The sequence below is a fragment of the Procambarus clarkii genome, chromosome 43 (assembly GCF_040958095.1).
Source record: "Procambarus clarkii isolate CNS0578487 chromosome 43, FALCON_Pclarkii_2.0, whole genome shotgun sequence".
NCBI classification, from domain to species: Eukaryota; Metazoa; Arthropoda; class Malacostraca; order Decapoda; family Cambaridae; genus Procambarus; species Procambarus clarkii.
Genome location: NC_091192.1, coordinates 32,407,608 through 32,428,042, shown reverse-complemented (window position 1 = coordinate 32,428,042; position 20,435 = coordinate 32,407,608). Strand labels below are relative to the sequence as shown.

Genomic DNA, 20,435 nt, shown 5'->3' with positions numbered 1-20,435 from the left:
ACCAATGGCGGTCGAAATGCAGGGTTTAAGAGTACATATCTAGCTCGGCCCTGCAAGCTCAACTAGGTGAGTACCAGATTAACACATGGACAATTAAAGAAACATTTGTATGTACACATCAATCGGTAGTCATGTATATTTTCTATACTCTAAATTATCGATACTAACTGGATAGTACGGATGGAAGTCGAGCTTCCTTGTTGGCGCCAAGATTAACAAGTTCCTGCACAACAGTTGGCAGTGAATAGAAGCAGGCCAAATGCAGCAGTGTCATACCATCTGAAAGTAATGAGAATAATAATAATCATAGAGTATGGTTTGATATCATAGCGTGACCAATAGATTCTCCTGCAGCAACATTCTCGTACTGCAGAGCTTTTTATTAGGTCGGAAAAAATATATAAAATTCGTGCATAAATTTTCTACAGGAGTAAAAATGGCAAACATGCATTCATCAAAACACAATAAATTAACAATGAAGAAAACCTACTGCCCGTCTATGGGTCATCCAATAAGGTTAGCAGACTTCTAGATGTTACCACTATAAGCCTCGGCTACAAGTACCTCTGGGAATTTGTAACATCTGCTGATGTAGATTTGACTAAATGTAAACTCTGTCAGCAGAACTATTCGCATACTTTGCGTCATTATATAATGGAATGTGAAAAATAGCGGAATTTAGAGATAACACCATCAATAGTGTCCAAAAATGTGTAAGTATTTCATTCATAATGATGTGCTGCCTTAAATCTTAGCGAAGTATCCAAAATTTGCTTACTGTAGGTAATGCATGCACATGACTGTAAAGCTGCCGCCCAGTTGGGTGGGTGTGGAGCACATGACTGTAAAGCTGCCGCCCAGTTGGGTGGGTGTGGAGCATGACTAGTAACTGTGTGACTCATCATAGATGTAATTTGCCTTGTATAGTGACTGTTGTGAGCCTCTTGTTGATCACTTGTGACACAAAAGATAAGACTATTAAGGTGTGTATTTGTGTGGGGTGATTAAATATGTATATATATATATATATGCAGAAATATAGAAACTGCTTAACGCGTTTTCGGCTAATTCGCCTTCATCAGAGCAAAGTAGAATCTACTTTAGAGTTTCTACTTTGCTCTGATGAAGGCGAATTAGCCGAAAACGCGTTAAGCAGTTTCTATTTTTCATATGTGGTTATTCTGCATACTTGGATCAGTGTTTTTGTGATCATTGTTGCATATATATATATATATATATATATATATATATATATATATATATATATATATATATATATATATATATATATATATATATATATATATATATATATATATATATATGTACATGTATGTATGAGTATGTGTACATGTATATATTACATTAATAATTTTGTAACTAGCGTCAAACGATTATTATTTGCTTAGCTAAACGAACTAGAGGGTTCAGTTCCTGAAGCGATTATGTGCCACTGTAATCCTTTACACCACCGCCCAAGGGATGGGGATGGGGTGCATAATAAAGAAAAAAAATTGAAATTGAACCATACAGGGCAGGTCCATATCTCACCAAATTATTGTTCTCGTGTTTTCTGTGACAACAACGGACATTCAGGACCAGACAGGCTCCTCTCAGCACACGCACGTGGAATATATGTTACTGAATTGATATTACTTACTCACTTCCCTCTGCCTCTGAGGATGCTAAGTTGTACCGAGTAAAATTCATCAGACATATTATCACTGTGTAGGATTTTTTCCTGGGTAGTGTTATTTCATAATTGGTTATGTCTCCAAAACATAGAAAATGGCTGTTATTCCCTACAAGATTTTCATTTGTGACCAGGACAGTCATATTTTGAAATTTTTCCTATTTTCCAGAACATTCCAATAGATTCAGTGTTGAGTTAACTTGGAGTAACTTCCAGAACTTTCCAGTAATAAATATAAAATATAAAAACAAAGGCATTAAGCTTAACAGTTTAGTTTAATTTCAGCTGTTTAAGTGGAAGTATGATGAGTACGGCTAAGATGGCATCGCAGACGTTAAAATAATGTCATTTCCGATGGGTCTTCAAGGCAGTTTTCACGTTTTTATTCTGTCTTTGTCTCTGGTACAGCAGGGACACCAAGGCGGTATAGCAGACCAAGATCTCTGTGGGGAAGAACAACGTCAAGTGGGAGTTCATGCAAACACTCCACATCTAATTGGGCTTTATAAATAAATTTTTGCAGCGCTAGATATGGAGTCGGCAGCCTTGACGTACCTTCAGGACTTCTTCTCTAAGCTATCTGAGTCAAAAATAGAGGTTCGGTCCCGGCAGTCAACGGAAAAACAAAGGGGCGGAGTTTCCTTCACCCTGATACACCTGTTACCTAGCAGTAAATAGGTACATGGGAGTTAGACAGCTGCTACGGGCTTCTTCCTGGATGTGTATGTGTGTGTGAAAGAAAAAATAGTAGCTTGTAACAGTTGATTGATTGACAGTTGAGAGGCTGGCCGAAAGAGCAGAGCTAAACCCCTCCAAGCACAACTAGGTGAATATAACTAGGTGAATACAGCCCTCTTATGCTACCTAGTATAGACCCAGAACTAAACCTCTCATCAAATATCTATGACAATCATCATTTTAATGATCAAAATTTGCAGGTATTACAAAGCACATGATGTAAACAATGTATTAACACATAATCACAATGTTTCTGTAATTAACTTCAATGTATGATCTCTAAGCAAGCACTTTGATGGTGGTAGTGCCCTAATTCAAACAGTTGACAACAAATTCACCTTAATTATACTTACTGAAACGCGGTTAAAAGAGGATTCAACACAACTCTTTAACATACCAAACTACTCAGCAATTCACAATTGTCGACCAATTCAGAGAGGTGGTGGTACTGCTCTTACTACCACCAAGAACTGACATGCTTAAAAGTAATTAGAACTAGAGACTCCTGTGGCGAGGATATCTTTGCCCGTTCCAGAGTCAAGGGTGCCGAGGCTGACCTGACTGTGGGAGCAATTTACAGAATTCCTAACGCTGATGTGTCTGAATTCAACTCTAACCTTAGAAATCTAATACTAGCAAACAGACTTAACAAACACCAATTAATAATCTCTGGGGATTTTAATATTGACCTCTGTGAGCCTGATAACCCTCAAGCTGCTAGTTTTCTCAACTATATGAATTCCTGCTTACTCATACTCTCAGTCACTAAATCTATTAGAATCACTAATACGACTGCCTCTACTCCTGACCACATCTGCACTAACATAATCTCTCCACTTCAGGGATAATTACCGATAGGACCACAGACCATTACCCAACATTTCTTCTAACCAACATTAATAAACCGCCTCGAGATACAATGAAGATAAGCTTTAGGCTGCACAATGAAACTTCTATAAGCAACTTTATTGATGCTGCTGCTAATATCAACTGGGATACTGAATTAGGTAACATAGTGAACACCAACCTAGCAGTACAAACATTTCTTCAGGAAACTCCGAGCCTCTATATCACCCACTGTCCAATGCTAACGAAACGAGTCACAACTAAAAGGTTAAACAATCCATGGCTAGCTAAGGGTATACTTAAATCTATTAATAAAAAAACATGACCATGAGAAGAAGTATAGGTTAGGGATCATCTCTAAAGAATTTTCAATTAGATACTCATCAGTGCTGTCTAAAGTAATTAGGAGAGCCAAAATAAAATATTATGAAAATAAATTTAACCAAATTAAGGGCAACATTAAGAAAACATGGAGCACTATTTTTCAAATATTAGGATCAAAAAAGATTTTGAATAAAAAAACTAATAATTTTATCCAATGATGGTGTGCTTTCAGCCTCTGACACTGCTATTAAATTCAATAGTTTCTTCTCCTCCATTGGCACATCCCTTGCAAATGATATCTCATCCTCCCTCACTAATATTAAGGACTACCTTACAGGAAACTATATAGAGTCTCTGTACCTAACTCCCACTAATTCCTCTGATGTTAATGAGATAATCCTTTCTCTTAAAACAAAGTCAAATGCCCTTGCTGAGATACCAACTCTGATTTAAAAGCCTCCAGATTTCAAAAGCCTCCAATGAATGGAGGCTGGAGTGGAGTTCCATGCTTACAGCCTCCAAGACTCCAGATTTCTAGCTCCCGCTATTACATTATTCTACAACAAATCACTTTAACTCCAAACCTTTCCAAAAGAGCTGTTCACTTGAGACACATAAGCAAGTCCCAGCTGTGTCTGGGTACAAGTGACAGGATGAACAACCCAGCGGGTTTTCTTCCTATTGGGGAGTGTTGTACATGCTGCTATGGCGGTATGTCCACTCACGAGATGAGTGGCGCTGCCCAATAAACTCGCCACTCGGGGCAAAATTAAAAAAAAAAAAAAAAAAAAAAACGAGAGTAACCCCATTCCATAAATGTGGTGATCTCACTGATGTCAACAACTTCGGACCTATATCTATTCTGCCAACATTGTCAAAAATATTTGAAAAGCTAATCTACAAGCAGCATTTCTCTTATCTAGCTTAAAACAATATACTTAACTCTTGCCAATATGGCTTCAGACCCCAAAAAGCACTAACGATGCGCTAATTTGTATGATTAACTTGATACATGAATCTCTTGAAAAAAATGAGTTCCCTGTTGGGTTATTTATTTACCTACGTAAGGCTTTTTACACAGTCAACCACCACAACCTTCTTCTCAAATTACAGCATTATGGCGTAAGAGGTCATTCCCTTCATTACCCTCAGTCTTACCTTAGTGATAGTCTCCAGTATGTTTCTATGAATGATTCCATTTCTCCCCTGCTACCCATCAACATTGGTGTTCCACAGGGCAGCATACTTGGCCCTCTCATTTTTCTCATATACATTAATGACCTTCCAAATGCCTCTCAACACCTCAACCCAATTTTATTTGCTGATGACACAACTTTCATTTTCTTTTCTACTGAGCTTAATAACGTCCATCTTTGGCTAACTGCTAACAAACTCACTCTTAACATAGATAAAACCTTCAATATTTTGTTTGGTAATAAATCCTCAGATCAAATTAATCTAAGAATAAACAATATGAAAATTTAGTAACAAAGTAGATGGTAAATTCCTTGGTGTTTTCATCGATAGCAAGCTGAATTTCCTGGGACACATTCAAAATATAGCAAAAAAAGTTTCTAAAACTGTAAGCATTCTTTCTAAGATCAGATATTATGTACCTCGCCCTGCCCTGGTAACGCTCTATTACTCTCTCATCTATCCTTATCTCAATTATGGTATTTGTGTTCGGGGTTCTGTGACCCAAAATGATCTACGTCCTCTAATTACTCAACACAAATCTGCTATTAGAACCATAACAAACTGGCCCCAGACAGCACTCGGCACCCTTACTTAAATCTTTGACTATGTTAGATATTAAATCACTGCACACATCCTCTCAACTGTTCTCTATATATTTAAAACTGAACTGTAATGACAGTCATAACCTTAAAAGCTTCCTAGAAGGTTGTAATAGAACCCATGGGCACCACACCACAAACAAATACTTATTTGGTATTTGTTTGTGAAGTGCGAGAAGTGCGTTCTGGCTACTAGGTACGACATATATATATATATATATATATATATATATATATATATATATATATATATATATATATATATATATATATATATATATATATATATATATATATATATATATATATATATATATATATATATATATATATATATATATATGTCGTACCTAATAGCCAGAACGCACTTCTATGCCTACTATTCAAGGCCCGATTTGCCTAATAAGCCAAGTTTTCATGAATTAATTGTTTTTCGACTACCTAACCTACCTAACCTAACCTAACCTAACTTTTTCGGCTACCTAACCTAACCTAACCTATAAAGATTGGTTAGGTTAGGTTAGGTAGGGTTGGTTAGGTTCGGTCATATATCTACGTTATTTTTAACTCCAATAAAAAAAAATTGACCTCATACATAATGAAATGGGTAGCTTTATCATTTCATAAGAAAAAAATTAGAGAAAATATATTAATTTATGAAAACTTGGCTTATTAGGCAAATCGGGCCTTGAATAGTAGGCATAGAAGTGCGTTCTGGCTATTAGGTACGACATATATATATATATATATATATATATATATATATATATATATATATATATATATATATATATATATATATACACTTCTCCCTCTAATGCGTTATGCGTGGTTTCCTCCGAGGCTATGGGTCCCCCTTCTTCCAGCTAGAGGTGGTACTCCCTTATATATATATATATATATATATATATATATATATATATATATATATATATATATATATATATATATATATATATATATATATATATATATGTCGTACCTAATAGCCAGAACGCACTTCTCAGCCTACTATGCAAGGCCCGATTTGCCTAATAAGCCAAGTTTTCCTGAATTAATATATTTTCTCTAATCTTTTTCTTATGAAATGATAAAGCTACCCATTTCATTATGTATGAGGTCAACTTTTTTTTATTGGAGTTAAAATTAACGTAGATATATGACCGAACCTAACCAACCCTACCTAACCTAACCTAACCTATCTTTATAGGTTAGGTTGGGTTAGGTAGCCGAAAAAGTTAGGTTAGGTTAGGTTAGGTAGGTTAGGTAGTCGAAAAACAAATAATTCATGAAAACTTGGCTTATTAGGCAAATCGGGCCCTGCATAGTAGGCTGAGAAGTGCGTTCTGGCTATTAGGTACGACATATATATATATATATATATATATATATATATATATATATGTCGTACCTAGTAGCCAGAACGCACTTCTCAGCCTACTATGCAAGGCCCGATTTGCCTAATAAGCCAGGTTTTCCTGAATTAATATATTTTCTCTAATTTTTTTCTTATGAAATGATAGAGCTACCCATTTCATTATGTATGATATAAAAAAAAAATTATTGGAATTAAAATTAACGTAGATATGTGACCGAACCTAACCAATCCTACCTAACCTAACCTAACCTATCTTTCTAGGTTAGGTTAGGTTAGGTAGCCGAAAATGTTAGGTTAGGTTAGGTTAGGTTAGGTAGGTTAGGTAGTCGAAAAACTAATAATTCATGAAAACTTGGCTTATTAGGCAAATCGGGCCTTGCATAGTAGGCTAAGAAGTGCGTTCTGGCTACTAGGTACGACATATATATATATATATATATATATATATATATATATATATATATATATATATATATATATATATATATATATATATATATATATATATATATATATTCAGGAAAACTTGGCTTATTAGGCAAATCTGGCCTTGCATAGCAAGCCTAGTACGACGTATATATATATATATATATATATATATATATATATATATATATATATATATATATATATATATATATATATATATATATACATATATATTGTGACGATAATCTCTTTCAAGAGAGATTGAGCCTGCTCTTCCCTACCTTAAGTTACGTTTATTCTACAAGTATAAGATGCTACATTCAAGATACGTCCACCAGTAGCACAAAACGTTTTGACCAGGAGGCAAAACGTATCCAAGAATAACCCCAACTCCACACTCCCTCCACGCCGGCTCGTCATCAACCAGCTAACTACCCTTCCCAGCCTGCCTGCTCCTGATTGGTGACTTGCCGACTGCACACCTGCACACTGCACCTCAGCGCCATCTACCTGAGTCGATGTCTGAGCTTGAACCAGCCATCAACTTCAGAATATTCTTTGTGCTCTAAGAATATTCTTTGTGCTCTAAGAATATTCTTTGTGCTCTCTCTGGCATACTAAGCTCTCTGGCTCTGTATACTAAGGGAGGTCTCAGCCATAGCCAATATTCTCAGCACCTGATTATTTTTCACTGTATATTTATATTATTGTAGAATAACTTCATCCCTATTAATCATTTATGTTATATTGTTTTTTGACTTGTTTAATTGCACTGTTCATTACCACGGGACTTGTCTTTATTTTTATTTGTGTTTAAAGTATATTAAAGTTTCATTGTTCATACTTTGTGTTTTACATGTTCCTCCCTCTCACTGACCATAGACAACAGGCAAGCAGTCTATCTTTTTTTTTTGTAAATGTGACAGGCATTGACACCTGCCATTGGAGGACTGCCGAACATCTACACTCCAACACTTTCCCGTCATAATATATATATATATATATATATATATATATATATATATATATATATATATATATATATATATATATATATATATATATATATATATATATATATATATATATAATCAGATTCATGTGCTATATCTGATATATGTATTATATATATATCAGACATGTGTTATACATCTGAGATACATATGTCATTGAATATGGCTGGAAGAGTTCTGTCAAGATTCATTTCAGAATTATTGACCGAACTCTTTCAGCCATATTCAATGACATATGTATCTCAGATGTATAACACATGTCTGATATTTATATAATACATATATCAGATATAGCACATGAATCTGAGATATAACATATACCTAAAATGTAACTCGTGCATCACACACATAACACAAGGCCCTCAGATGTAGGTGGCCCTTCATAAAGCCCTGGTTGTGGCACCACTTGTGGCACCACTTGGGGCCTCCAGACACTGCCAGGGTGTTCAGTAAAGCTCTGGAATGAATGACCCTTGTCCTATTGCGACTGAGTGGGTTAAGATAAATGTCTGGGAATCACTACAACGCCGGTTCGAGTCACCTCATTGCCCCCAAATGTTTTTATCATCATAATTCACTTCATTGTGATTTCTTTGTATTGTAAAGAAGTGACGTAGTAGTGGGAACCCCATTACCCGCTGTCCAGAGTGTAGGTGGCCATTCGGAAAATTCTGGTTGTGATATAACACATGTATCTCAGATATAACACGTGTATCCCGGATATAACACATGCATCTCGAAGTTAACACGCGTATCTCAGATATAGTTTAATTACATTTACGTGTTTTTTAATAAAAGGTAATTATGGATCTAGTGAAAACAGCTCATTATTATTATGTCAATGGAAATATTATTTAAAAAATTAAATCATAATAAAAGCATTAAGACTCAACTTACCGCTGTCAGTCCAGTTAGCTAACGCTATATTGTTGTCAATGAGTGACAATGCAAGCGCAGTATACTCTATCGCCATCGCCCTTTCAGCTGCAAATCCTGTAAAAAAATAGAAAAAAGTTGTTCATATAAATTTATGTAAAAGTAAAAACGTTTGAGCTTCATCTTTGTCGATTTTTAATTTTATGATACTATTTTAATTTTAATTTTATATTCACAAGCATTGATAATTAACTATTATAAGTATTTTAACTATTGATACTCGCATGACTTATGCAAACTCCTAATGGAGTTTTGTAGGACCTTTGTGGGAGACAGGCGTGTTATTGACCGCTCCTGGTAATAGGAGTGGCTGGATACCTTGCGACGTTGTGTTCATCCACCGAGTGATCTAGTGACTTTTTTTTTTATAAAGATATGGCAGAAGAGGCTTGCCTGAGTGATGGGGGAAACTGTTCCAAATCTGACGTTGAGGATCACCAACAAGACGGTTTTAGTTGATTGACAGTTGAGAGCCGGGACCAAAGAGCCAGAGCTCAACTCCCCCCCCCCCCCGCAAGCACAACTAGATGAGTACAACTAGATGAGTACAAGAGGACTCAAGCCTATGTCAAGAAGTTATGTCGAGGAAGAAGAAGAAAAAGATCATGGACAGACGCTTGATTCAGAGGAGTGGTGACGGCAATCGACCGAAGAGCAGCAGTAACCGACACCAGACGGACCAGGAGCACCTCAACAGGAGCTCCTCACCTGACAGATGCGACAGGAACACGCACGTCAGGTAGGACAGATTAAGAAGAGGAAAGGGCTGTTATTTCCTTCGACATGTGAACGGAATTTTCACCAGAAGTTGGAATGGACGGTTCAACTAGCCATGGAATCTGGTGAATTTGAACCGTTGTTTAAAAGGAAAGTGTTCACCGACCCTACATAACAGTTGGGACAGAAGAAGCAGCAGTGGAACATTTAACGACTGACGGGTTTAATAATGTTGTTTTGGTTCCTCATGAAAGCGGAATCACTCAAATGAAGGTAATTGCCTTCAGGTACCAAGCTTATCTAGACTCTGAGTACGTTTATGTTAACAATGAAAATGTCGTACGGGCGAGGAGAGACATTATACGCGGTGACGAACAAAGCCAGGTAGTTGCGCTGTTGAAGCAATCCGTCCTCCAAACAAAGACCCAAAAGTGATTCCATGCACCCACCAAACCCCCTATTTATGAATAAAAAAACGTTTTACACACAACTCACAACTGATTTCGTTCGAACACTTCCGGAACAAGTGCTTCACTGACGAATTTTGTTCGAACCACAACGCTGTAAATGCTTCACCCACGTACTACAAATATAAATAATCGTCAACAGATCCTAAACACCTAACCTAACCTATGCTGTACAAATTAATGAATGCGTCTGTGGGGTCGACTGCTGAATATAATGGACTTTAGTCGAGGACGGGTTGGTTGAAGAGTGAGGTTTCAGATAAAATTGTTGTGCGGGAAAGTGGCTAAATACGCCGAAGAACCTATATTATGCATAAAGTGTTCTCGTTGGGGACATATGGTTTGGAAATTCCTGTTTTACTCCAGATGTCGGTACTGCGCAAAGAAACACGACTCGCGAGAGTGTAGTCAGGTTTGAAAAAGCAGAACAATTCTTGCCATGTTGCTGTAATTGTCGAGGCCTCCACAATACTGGTTCCTGTATATGCCCCATGCGAGAGATTCGAAGCCGGCACCCACAAGTAGGGTAAACGAAGCTCCGAAGGGAGACAAGATCGTACAGCAGGAACAAGGAAGAAACAGTGGAGAGGCAACGATAACCCGTGTGACCAATAGTTGGGAAGAGGAACGGCGACAATTAAGACTAGCCCAGTGGCAGTAGACAACGATACTGAAAAGTGTACCCTCGTGGCGATAAGGTTCAGGACAACGTAGTAAATTCTGAGGGGTTGTACACAGATCTTGGAATACCCCAAAAACCTAGACAAGAGGAGTGAAGCATTAGAAAAGATAGGTATGGCAGGTAGATGGAGTGATGTGGTAAGTGAAGTGGGGAGTCAGACGGAGTAGAAGAGAGTAAGGAAGAGCATGAAGTATCGGTGAAAGAAGGTAGTCAGGAAACACAGAAATGATATATATAAATGAGAAAATCCATTTCCTCATTGATATATATCACGTTAGAGTGATTTCTGTGTGTTTCTGAAGTCGGGACGTAAGGTGTGGGACCACTCTACCCTTCCAACCGAGTGCTTGTGAGTCATACGTAAACACTGGGACTGGCTTCAGTAGGGGCCTCCAAACTTCTTGTGATTTCAGTAGAAATCCGATTGTATAACTTTTCCAAGTCAGCAGTGGTCTAGTGGCAGAGTCTGGAGAGTTCTGGAGAGAGTCACATGTGGTGTCCGTAGGGTCCGCGAATAACATCAATTATCTCGAGACATTGAAGTCTTACGGAGACAAGAAACATAGTTTTTTGTCACAGGAGTGTACGCAAACGCAGTGATCAAGTGTATAGTGAGCTCCTACAGCGGTAGAGCAATTAAGAAAGCAAAAATAAGGTCGAGTGGCAAGATCAGTGTGTACCGATGGGTCAGCCTAGCCACCCAGCCTAGCCAGGACCTACGATTTGCTTGCTGAGTGATGTGTTGTGAAGCGGATTGTAGCATACATAGTGATTGATCCCCCGAAGTGTGTGCATCGTTTAGGATTCTTTTTTTTTTGAGATATATACAAGAGTTGTTACATTCTTGTACAACCACTAGTACGCGTAGCGTTTCGGGCAAGTCCTTAATCCTATGGTCCCTGGAATACGATCCCCTGCCGCGAAGAATCGTTTTTTCATCCAAGTACACATTTTACTGTTGCGTTAAACAGAGGCTACAGTTAAGAATTGCGCCCAGTAAATCCTCCCCGGCCAGGATACGAACCCATGACATAGCGCTCGCGGAACGCCAGGCGAGTGTCTTACCACTACACCACGGAGACTGCTGAGGATCGTATACTAAGTGCACATAGTGGTGACGACCAGTGAGGCAGATAGGAACGAATGTTACCAGGAGCACGTGGAGACAACAGTAGCACGTGGAGACAACATTGATAGAGGAGAGGACAGGCGACCAACCCCGTCATAAGGACATCTCTTCAAACTCACCTAGGCGTGCTTGCTCGGGATGAGCTGACGGTAGGTACCCCTCTCTAGGTCATGAATAAGATGTACAGAGTGACTTAAAATACCTAATTTACCATACCTCCGTGTGGCTCACTTGGGAACGGGGCTTGACACATGATACCCTGGTGACCGCTCACACATCCTCCCCCCCCACACGTTCCCACGCATTACACTGTCCCAAGACACCCCCTACCCCTCCCCCTATACACAAACACCCCCGCACTCAACACACACGCACACACGCACACACGCACACGCACACAACCTCTCTCTGAACCCTCCTGCACTAATCCACCCCCACACACCCTCACCATCCTCCTCCCTCACTTCCACCTTCCACCTCCCCCCCCATACACTCACACACACACTCACACTCACACTCACACTCACACTCACACACACTCACACACACAGGGGGCCTCATAGCCTGGTGGATAGCGCGCAGGATTCGTAATTCTGTGGCGCGGGTTCGATTCCCGCACGAGGCAGAAACAAATGGGCGAAGTTTCTTTCACCCTAAGTGCCCCTGTTACCTAGCAGTAAATAGGTACCTGGGAGTTAGTCAGCTGTCACGGGCTGCTTCCTGGGGTGTGTGTGTGTGTGTGGTGTGGAAAAAAAAGAAAAGAAAAAAAAAGTAGTTAGTAAACAGTTGATTGACAGTTGAGAGGCGGGCCGAAAGAGCAAAGCTCAACCCCCGTAAAAACACAACTAGTAAACACAAACACTCACACACACACACACACACACACACACACACACACACACACACACACACACACACACACACACACACACACACACACACATACACACACACACACACACACACTCTCTCTCTCTCTCTCTCTCTCTCTCTCTCTCTCTCTCTCTCTCTCTCTCTCTCTCTCTCTCTCTCTCTCTCTCTCTCTCTCTCTCTCTCTCACACATACACACTCATAGGGAAATCATGGAAGGGATACGAACTCGGGCTGGCAAACGCAGGAGGACAATCGCAGCTGGAACAAACACAGAGGATGGGGGGGGGGGGGTAACAGGAAGCCTGGATGAAGGAAGTACTCCAGCAAATGCGAAATGAATTCAGTGAAATACTGAGGGTAATGAGGGAGACAGTAGCCAACCTGCAAGATGATCTAAGGGCAGCAAAGGAGGAGATAAGATGCCTAAAGGAGACTCTTCCACAATACCAGACACAAGCCGTACCTCAGGGAGATGGGAATGCTACTGTGGAGGGGACCACCACAACCCAGATCTCATTTGCTGAAATGCTTAAAAAGAGCCCTGAAGCTAGGTCTGCAGTTAAGGAAGTTGCCATGGAAGTGGCTTCCTCTCAGGAAGCAGCTAGATGTACTAGCCGGCTGATAGAGAGAAAAAGAGCAGTAGTAGTAGCAGGCATTAAAGAGCAAACAGGGACCAGCCCAAAGGAACGGAGAGACAAGGACAAAAACGCAGTTACCGAGATCCTCAATAGGTAAGGATGGAGGGAACTGACCAAAATGTTGAAAAGGTTTTCAGGCTTGGAAAGTTCAACAAGGACAGGGACTGAATGATAAAGGTGGTATTCATGAGCGAAATCACGAAAGAGGAACTGTTAGCAAGGAAGAGCGGTCTAGCAAATGTTCCGAAGTTCAAAAAAGTATTCCTGCAGAGGGATATGACAAGGGAAGAGAGAATATAAGCAGCAGACCGGAGGAAGGAGTGCAGGGAGAGAGAAAGGATTCAGAGTACCACAACCCGGAACCCTACAATCCCAGAGGGAAGTGGAGAACCCTCCTCAAACAGTGCAACAGCCACAGGGCTTGGGGCACCACCCCCACATTCTACCCAACAGACACCCAACCTGCCCCATCCCCTGTCAGCCCCCCACTAAGTGCCCACCTAGGGCACCCTCCCCCTCCTCCCACTCACCCCCCCTCCTCCCACTCACCCCTCTCCCCAGGACCTCCCTTCTCCCCCATCCCCCAAGCCCTCCCTTCTCCCACATGCCTTCCCGTCTCTCCCACCCCCAAGCCCTCCCTTCTCCCCCGCCCCCTAAGCCCCCCCCACCCCACCTAAGTCTTCCCCTCTCCCCCACTCCCCTAAACCCTCCCCTCTTCCTCACCCACCTCGGCCCTCCTTTTTCCCCCACGCCCCCCAAGCCCTCCACCCTCTTCTCCCCCTTGTCTCCCCTATCCCCCAAAGCCTCTCCTCCCCCCCATGCTTCCCCAACCCTCCCTCTCTAACCCCCCCAACCCTCCCCCTCTCACTCTCCCCCTCAACCCTCACCTTCTCACTCTCCCCCCTACCCTCCCTCTCTTACCCACCCCCCTTACCCTCTCCCTCTCCCCCACCACCCCCGCTCTCCCCCACCCCTCATGCCCTCCCTCCTCCACCAGTCTCCCCGTGCCAGGTCCCCCAGCTCCCACTCACCCCAGATCCCAAAGATCCCCCCCAGAGGAGAAGCAGAAGAGAGTCAGTTTCAGGGTGATGTACTCGAACATAGATGGGATCACAAACAAGACAAGTGAACTAAGGGAAAGGGCACAAGAAGTGAGCCCAGATGTAATCGGACTCACTGAAACAAAACTCTCTGGAATCATAACGAATGCCGTGTTTCCCCAGGAGTACACAGTAATAAAGGAAGGTAGGGGAGGAGGCGGAGTGGCCCTACTCATGAGAAAGGAATGGAGTTTTAAGGAGATGGCCATCCCGGGCTGTGAGGAGTTCAGAGACTACATAGCAGGCACCATGACAATGGGAGGACCAAGAATAGTAGTAGCAGTAATATACAACCCTCCACCAAATGACAGAAGACCCAGTCAAGAGTATGAAAACAACAACATGGCAGTTAACACTATAATTGAGAGGGCAGCCTCTGCTGCCTGTAGAAATAGATCCCACCTGCTCATCATGGGCGACTTCAATCACGTAAGGATTCACTGGGAGAACAAGGAACCGCATGGAGGTGAGGATACGTGGAGAGCCAAACTATTGCAGGTGGTGACAAGAAACGTTTTAACCCAGCATGTCGGAGAACCCACAAGGATGAGAGGCAATGACGAACCAGCGAGACTCGACCTAGTCTTCACTCTGAACGACTGCGACATAAGAGAAATCGGTTTTGAGGACCCAGTAGGAATGAGCGACCACAGTGTACTGGTGTTTGAGTACTTGATTGAAGAAGGGCTTGGTGATAAGATGGTGAAGGTTTCGGTATCGAGGAGGGATACCGAAACCAAAAGGTTAGCATACCAAAAGGGAAACTATGAGGGGATAAGAAAATTCCTAACAGATATAGCATGGGAAACAGAGCTCAGGGAAAAGACGGCCCAAGATATGATGGACTACATCACGCAAAAGTGCAAGGACGCAGCAAACAAGTTTGTCCCAGTCCAAAAGGAAAACAGAGAAATGAAAATGAGAAACCTATGGTTTAATCAGAGATGTAGGCTAGCTAAGCAGCAAAGTAAAAGGGCATGAAGAAACTATAGGAATAACAGGACACTGGAGAGCAGAGAAAGATACCAGAATGCCAGGAATGAATATGTCAGGATGAGAAGAGAGGCAGAAAGGCAATACGAAAATGACATCGCAAGCAAGGCAAAGACTCAGCCTAAATTGTTGCATAGCCACATCAGGAGAAAAACAACAGTAAAGGAACAGGTTATGAAATTAAGGATAGGGGCAGAAGGATTCACTACAAATGACAAGGAAGTGTGTGAGGAATTGAATAAAAAATTCCAGGAGGTCTTCACCTTAGAGCAAGGAGAAATTCCAGAGGTAAGTGAGGGAATAGCTAACCAGGAACCACTGGAAGAGTTTGAGATTACCAGCAGGGAAGTTAGAAAGTGTTTACTAGAGTTGGATGTGACAAAGGCTATAGACCCAGGTGGAATCTCCCCTTGGTTCTAAAGGAAGGAGCAAGAGAACTGTGCCTACCACTCTCCATAGTGTATAACAAATCACTGGCAACAGGGGAACTGCCAGATATTTGGAAAGCAGCTAACGTAGTCCTGATATACAAGAAAGGGGATAGACAGGAGGCACTGAACTACAGGCCAGTGTCCCTAACCTGCATACCATGCAAGCTGATGGTGAAGATTGTGCGAAAAAAACTAGTGGAGCATCTGGAGCGAAAGAACTTTGTAACACAGCATCAACATGGGTTCAGGGATGGCAGGTCCTGCCTCACAGGGTTACTTGAATTCTACGACCAGGCAAGAAAGAGAAGGGTGGGCACTCTGCATATTTTTGGATTGTTAGAAAGCCTTTGATGCAGTGCCACACAAGAGGCTAGTGCAAAAGTTGGAGATGCAGGCTGGAGTGAAAGGGAAGGTACTCCGGTGGATAGAGGAGTACCTAAGCAACAGGAGACAACGAGTCTGTGTGAGGGGTGAGGTCTCAGATTGGCGAGACGTTACAAGTGGAATCCCGCAGGGGTCAGTCCTTGGACCTATACTGTTTCTGGTATATGTAAATGATCTCCCAGAGGGTATAGATTCGTTCCTCTCAATGTTTGCTGACGATGCAAAAATTATGAGGAGGATTGAAACAGAGGATGATAGTAGAAGGCTACAAGATGACCTAGATAGACTGAGTGAATGGTCCAACAAATGGCTGTTGAAGTTCAACCTGAGTAAATGCAAAGCAATGAAACTAGGCAGTGGAAACAGGAGGCCAGACACAGGATACAGAATAGGAGATGAAGTACTTAATGAAACAGACAGAGAGAAAGATCTAGGAGTTGATATCACACCAAACCTGTCTCCTGAAGCCCACATAAAGAGAATAACGTCTGCGGCATATGCGAGGCTGGCTAACATCAGAACGGCGTTCAGGAACCTGTGTAAGGAATCATTCAGAATCTTGTACACCACATATGTAAGACCAATCCTGGAGTATGCGGCCCCCAGCATGGACCCCGTACTTTGTCAAGCACAAGACGAAGCTGGAAAAAGTCCAAAGGTATGCTACTAGACTAGTCCCAGAACTAAGAGGCATGAGTAATGAGGAAAGGCTGCGGGAAATGCACCTTACGACACTGGAAGACAGAAGAGTAAGGGGGGACATGATCACAACCTACAAAACCCTCAGGGGAATCGACCGGGTAAACAAGGATGAACTATTCAACACTGGAGGGACGCGAACGAGGGGACACAGGTGGAAGCTGAGTACCCAAATGAGCCACAGAGACATTAGAAAGAACTTTTTCAGTGTCAGAGTAGTTAGTAAATGGAATGCACTAGGAAGTGATGTGGTGGAGGCTGACTCCATACACAGTTTCAAATGTAGATATGATAGAGCCCAGTAGGCTCAGGAATCTGTACACCAGTTGATTGACGGTTGAGAGGCGGGACCAAAGAGCCAAAGCTCAACCCCCCAACCCGTTCTCGCAAATTTAATAAGTCAATATTGACTTATTAAATATGTGCATAGGTGACATACCTAACATAATAGTTTCCCTTGAAAAGCTTCATAGAAAACACCGACCTTACCTAACCTACTTAGTATGTTAAGATAAGCATCTTATTGCTTCGTAATTACAATTATTACCTAACCTATACCTATAATAGGTTAAGTAACAATTGTAATTACGAAGCTATAAGATGCTTATTTTAACATACTAAGTAGGTTAGGTAAGGTCGGTGTTTTCTATGAAGCTTTTCAAGGGAAACTATTATGTTTAGTATGTCACCTATGCACGCAACTAATAAGTCAATATTGACTTATTAAATTTGCGAGAACGGGTTGCAACCCCCACAAGCACAATTAGGTGAGAGCTAATTGATAGTTTTTAAGTACATTTAGTGATGGTTTTGTCTAGTGGTGTTTATTACTGCTCAGTTCTTGATAACTTTACCATGACTTGTGATTGGATCTGTGAAGAAAGAGACACCGAGACCCCTAGAGAGAGAGAGAGAGAGAGAGAGAGAGAGAGAGAGAGAGAGAGAGAGAGAGAGAGAGAGAGAGAGAGAGAGAGAGAGAGAGAGAGAGAGAGAGAGAGAGAGAGAGAGACGAAAGAGAACCCGAGTTACTAGCCGTCACCGGAGTTCAGTTATTTCATACTGAAATATTGGAAAGATATTATATTCTCCTCATAATATTTAGGAATATACTATATTACTATAAATGGCTTGATCGTAATATATAGGAATATAGATTCGTTCAACTATCTCCAAGCAGACATGACATACGGCGGTCTTTAACATCAAAATGCTGCTCATATCGTAAGCTGTCATTAGACTCCAAACATGACAGCTCTCAAACCAATAACAAGAATTTGAATTAAACTATCAGGGGAAAGCGCCGAGCCATTACGACTATATAGTACTCGGAAGAAGTCAGGATAAGGATTTGTGTTGGGACGGTGGAAGGAATGGTGCCCAATCCAACAAAACTACTTGGACGGTCGGGGTGTTGGAAATTTCCAACACTAACACACTACCATTGTATTATAATACATCATTATAATATACTAATTATAGTAGTTATTAATTTCACTAACGGTAGTGTTAACATAAATTAATATTTCTTTATCTGAGCCTATTGCTAATATTCTCACGACATTGAGAGGCAAGATTGCATCAGATAATGTACATCTAAACATATTTATTACCAATGTGTTAGAGAATTGAATATGGTTCTCTAAAATTATCAGTATTCCGTACAATAATTAACTACGGATAATATAGCTCCCAATAATCCAAAACCGAGAGTTATTAACTGAAATTATTATCAAGTGGCAGTTTTATCTGTTACGTGCGAATGCTGTGGAGGAAATAAAATTTCTCTCCACTTCTCGATTAACACTATTAAACGAGAATATGATATTATTTAATTCCCTATAATTGCAACTCGGTTCTCATTAACGCATTACATCAGTAATTACATGGAAAAGAATTATCCGTGATTAGTAACTTCTGTTGTGAATGCGAGAGACGAGTTGAGGGAGGGCGGAGAGACGCCGCTATTTATCGCCAAGCTGCTTCGCTAGAGACACCAACAATCACATCGTTCGTCCCTGGAGAGACGATTTCCATCAATACTACGTTAGGCCCTAGCATTTAATCGGCCTAGGAGCGTGCAATTGCTCCAATAGCAATCTAGGATTGCTTCGGTGGACAACCAACAGGTTAAGTGCCTTAGTATTGTTTATATTGAGTACTCTTTATATCCTTGTACTGTGCACTGTCCATCGTTATGCTACGCGACCTCCCCAAACAATAAGTACGTCCATAAGGAATTAAATTTATTCCTTTTATGGCATAGTGAGGATATTATATAATAGGTGTAACCAAGTAGTATATTTAGTTGAAATTTCAGCATGTGTTGTAAACGGTCGTGGTCATCATGTTCCCACGCCATGCTTGAACTCGCGTGTTGCAGCAAGTAGCAGACGACGCCATTGCACCTCTACCTCTCCCTTCACTATTACAGCTAAGCAGCTGAAACCTTTTTTATTATTTCTTTAATTGATAAAATTCTAGATCAGTTGAAGAGATTTAGTTTTTTTGATTTGAGATATCTAGCGGAATATGTTAGCCTCATAAAAGTCAAATGAGAATAATTGCTTGGTTAATCAACACATAATCTTTTTACCATTAATCAATTTATCTAATGTTTCTTAATAGTATTTAGTAGAATTACTAATCTTTATTCGTGGAAGAACCAGCCTCGATGAAGCGTACTGGGAGTAGATTACTTCTGGTATTAACCCCCAATTTTGTGAAGGACGGAAAGTTTATTCTCGAACATTAATATTATACAGCCCATAGAAGTTTAAAGAATAATCTTTAATAGTTTCCTATCCATAGGCACTGGTATTTCAGTCCTTATCATTTAACTTTATCTGTTTCCCTTTTCAGTCAAAATAAGGTGGTCCTTCGATTAATTTAAATTAATCTATTAATTAAATATCAATCAATTAATAGAGAGTAAGCTTTCTTCCCAACACGGGGATAGAACGCCGACCTGCATGAAGCGAGACAGTCGCTCTACCGTCCACCCCAAATGGTTGGGCACCAATAACAGGAGAGATAATGTTTTGCATTGCTGTGCTCAGCCAGCACATGGGGGTTATGATTCCGACCCCCGGTTGCACATGCAACAGTCATACATTGCAACCGGCAGTAAGAGGTGGGAACTGGTAGATCAATCTCTCGCCCCCTGCTTCA

At 40.8% G+C, this 20,435-nt stretch overlaps 1 protein-coding gene across 2 annotated transcripts in view; it reads right to left on the bottom strand.

Annotated features, from left to right (window-relative positions):
- LOC123755925 (KN motif and ankyrin repeat domain-containing protein 2) overlaps positions 1-20,435 on the bottom strand; it is a 66,658-nt gene that overhangs the window by 22,536 nt on the left and 23,687 nt on the right. For both annotated transcript variants that reach the window (XR_011222000.1, XM_069300208.1), the window contains exons 3-4: positions 9,115-9,210; positions 169-279 (exon numbers count right to left, since the gene is read on the bottom strand). Coding sequence is in view for 1 of the 2 variants with exons in the window: in XM_069300208.1 (XP_069156309.1) it covers positions 169-279; positions 9,115-9,210 (207 nt within the window). In the remaining variant the exon portion in view is untranslated. The remainder of the gene's footprint in view (positions 1-168; positions 280-9,114; positions 9,211-20,435) is intronic.